The sequence below is a fragment of the Haplochromis burtoni genome, unplaced genomic scaffold (genome assembly GCF_018398535.1).
Source record: "Haplochromis burtoni strain Fernald_Lab_line unplaced genomic scaffold, NCSU_Asbu1 Contig_468, whole genome shotgun sequence".
In the NCBI taxonomy this organism is placed as follows: Eukaryota; Metazoa; Chordata; class Actinopteri; order Cichliformes; family Cichlidae; genus Haplochromis; species Haplochromis burtoni.
The window spans coordinates 2,576-4,590 of record NW_024582829.1 but is presented as its reverse complement, the minus strand read 5'-3'; the positions used below and the strand labels follow the sequence as shown (position 1 = coordinate 4,590).

The 2,015-nt window shown below is 37.3% G+C and overlaps 1 protein-coding gene across 1 annotated transcript in view; it reads left to right on the top strand.

Moving 5' to 3' along the window:
* Positions 1-667: 667 nt before the first annotated feature.
* Positions 668-2,015, top strand: part of LOC121812217 (cyclin-dependent kinase 4 inhibitor C-like) — a gene marked incomplete at its 3' end in the record, with an annotated part of 3,485 nt that continues 2,137 nt past the window's right edge. Inside the window, 1 exon segment of the mRNA XM_042213693.1 lies at positions 668-1,639. Coding sequence (XP_042069627.1) covers positions 1,517-1,639 — 123 coding nt within the window.

The window sequence follows — 2,015 nt, the reverse complement described above, 5'->3', positions numbered from 1 at the left end:
CACGAGCTGTGGATTCATCCGAGAGGCTTTTTTAAACTGAGAGGAGGCTCGCCTCACGGTGACTGCGCGATGTTTCTAACGAAAGTCATCCCCGTGTCTCGCTCCCTCTTTCATCCTGTAACAGGTTAAAAACGGAAATACAAACTCGACTTACTTTTGAAAACGAGCGGGAACTGCCAGTAAATGCATCACATGCTTGAAATCACGCGTGAAGGCGACATTTTATTTTTTCCTTTCTTTTCTTTCCCTTTTTTTTTTTTTTTGGGCTGTTTTTCAGCTCGAGTCGTTTGGAAAATGTGATGCCACGCACTGAACAGCAGGAGGAAGGTGTGCTACGGTTTTAATCTCATTTAACGTAAGTTTTTATATTTATCTATTTAATTATTTTGTGTTTTTGCTTGCTTTTAGTTATTCAGACATCATTGTCACAGTTCTGGCTTTGGTTCCGTTTTTCAGGCTGCAGGTGGCTTACTGTATCCCTGACATATAGATATTGTGAAAAGGCTCCATGCAGCTTTTTCCATCAACAGGCCCAAACATCACATCAATAAAATGTCACGCAGGAAAATCAGCAGGGGAGCAGGAAAAATAGGCAAAACCTGTAATATTATTTTCTTTGAATATTCTGATTATGACCTACATGGAGTATATCAGTATCTCGGGAAGGGTGGGAGAGGCATCATTTATTTTGCTGCTGGACAAGCATAACATGCTCAAATAGAAGCTGTAAACATGTAATCAGTGTTGATTGTGCTCTACCGGAGTACTCGAAGCGCTCTATACAACACGCCACATTCACACAAGCACTATCTTCTATGCTTTTTAAGTGCTTTCTAACTACCATGCACACACATGGTGTTTTGTATTCTGATCGATACAACTTGGAGTTGATATCTTGCCCAGGGATATTTAGTATATGCCAAATATCCTTGCGCAAGGTATCGCTTGTTTCATCCAGTTTCATCATAATAAAACTAATGAATTAGTCCTATCTCCAGTCATATATTTTCTTAATTTTGCTTTCCCAGTTCTAAAAAAAGAAAAGAAAAAGTAAACAAACAAACAGACAAAAATAAAACAATGTAAGGGGGTATAAGATATTTTTAGTTTTATACATAAGGACTGCACCTAATGATATATTTTTAAATTTCAGAATAATTAGTTCAGGGGTAACTTGTCAAAAACCAGATGTGCAATAAATCTCCAGCTCTGCCGTGTGTCAAAATAAACACTGAACCCACGGGGAAGCCACTGAGCTGAATACAGCTCAAAACAAAATCGAGATATAATTAGTCACTTCTAATATTTGAATTTGAAGTGACTAATTTTGTCTAATTCTTGTTCAGTAACAGCTCCAGCTGCACAGTCAAGGATGATGTAAGGGTGGGAGGGACATGTTTCAGATTTCTGTATTTGGCCAGTCCACCCTCCCGGATTATTTCAGTCTTCAACACAGCCTGCGGAAAATTTTAGGTGATAAGTTTGCTTTGTGTTGCGTTTTAAAGGGACACCTGATATGAGTCTCTCTGACCAACTCTGCAATGCCTGTGCAACTGGAAACCTATTAGAAATCATAACTTTACTGCAAAATGGAGCTGATGTAAATATTAAAAATGTGTTTAATAGGACTGCAATACAGGTAAGTAATAAAAACCGTTTTGAACTAAAAACCGTTTGATCTTAAACATATTTGGACGATTTCAGTCTGTTTTGCTTGCTAGCAGCTTTTACTTCCTAGTGCTTTGTGTTAGAGGCTGAGGCCTCCTCACATGTGCTCTTCAAATATCCACCAGCTTTGATAATGTCATCATTATACTGAATACAATCGTCTCAGATCGATGTAAATATTCTTTGAAGTGCAGAAATCTGTATGTGGCAGTTATAAGTTTGGACTCTCCAAAATAGATTTAAGTGTAGTGAAAAAGATGAACAGTTTACCAAAAGTCTAAAAAGCTGAAATTCATGATTTACTATCAGATTTGAATACATTTATAGATTAATATAAATACATATGT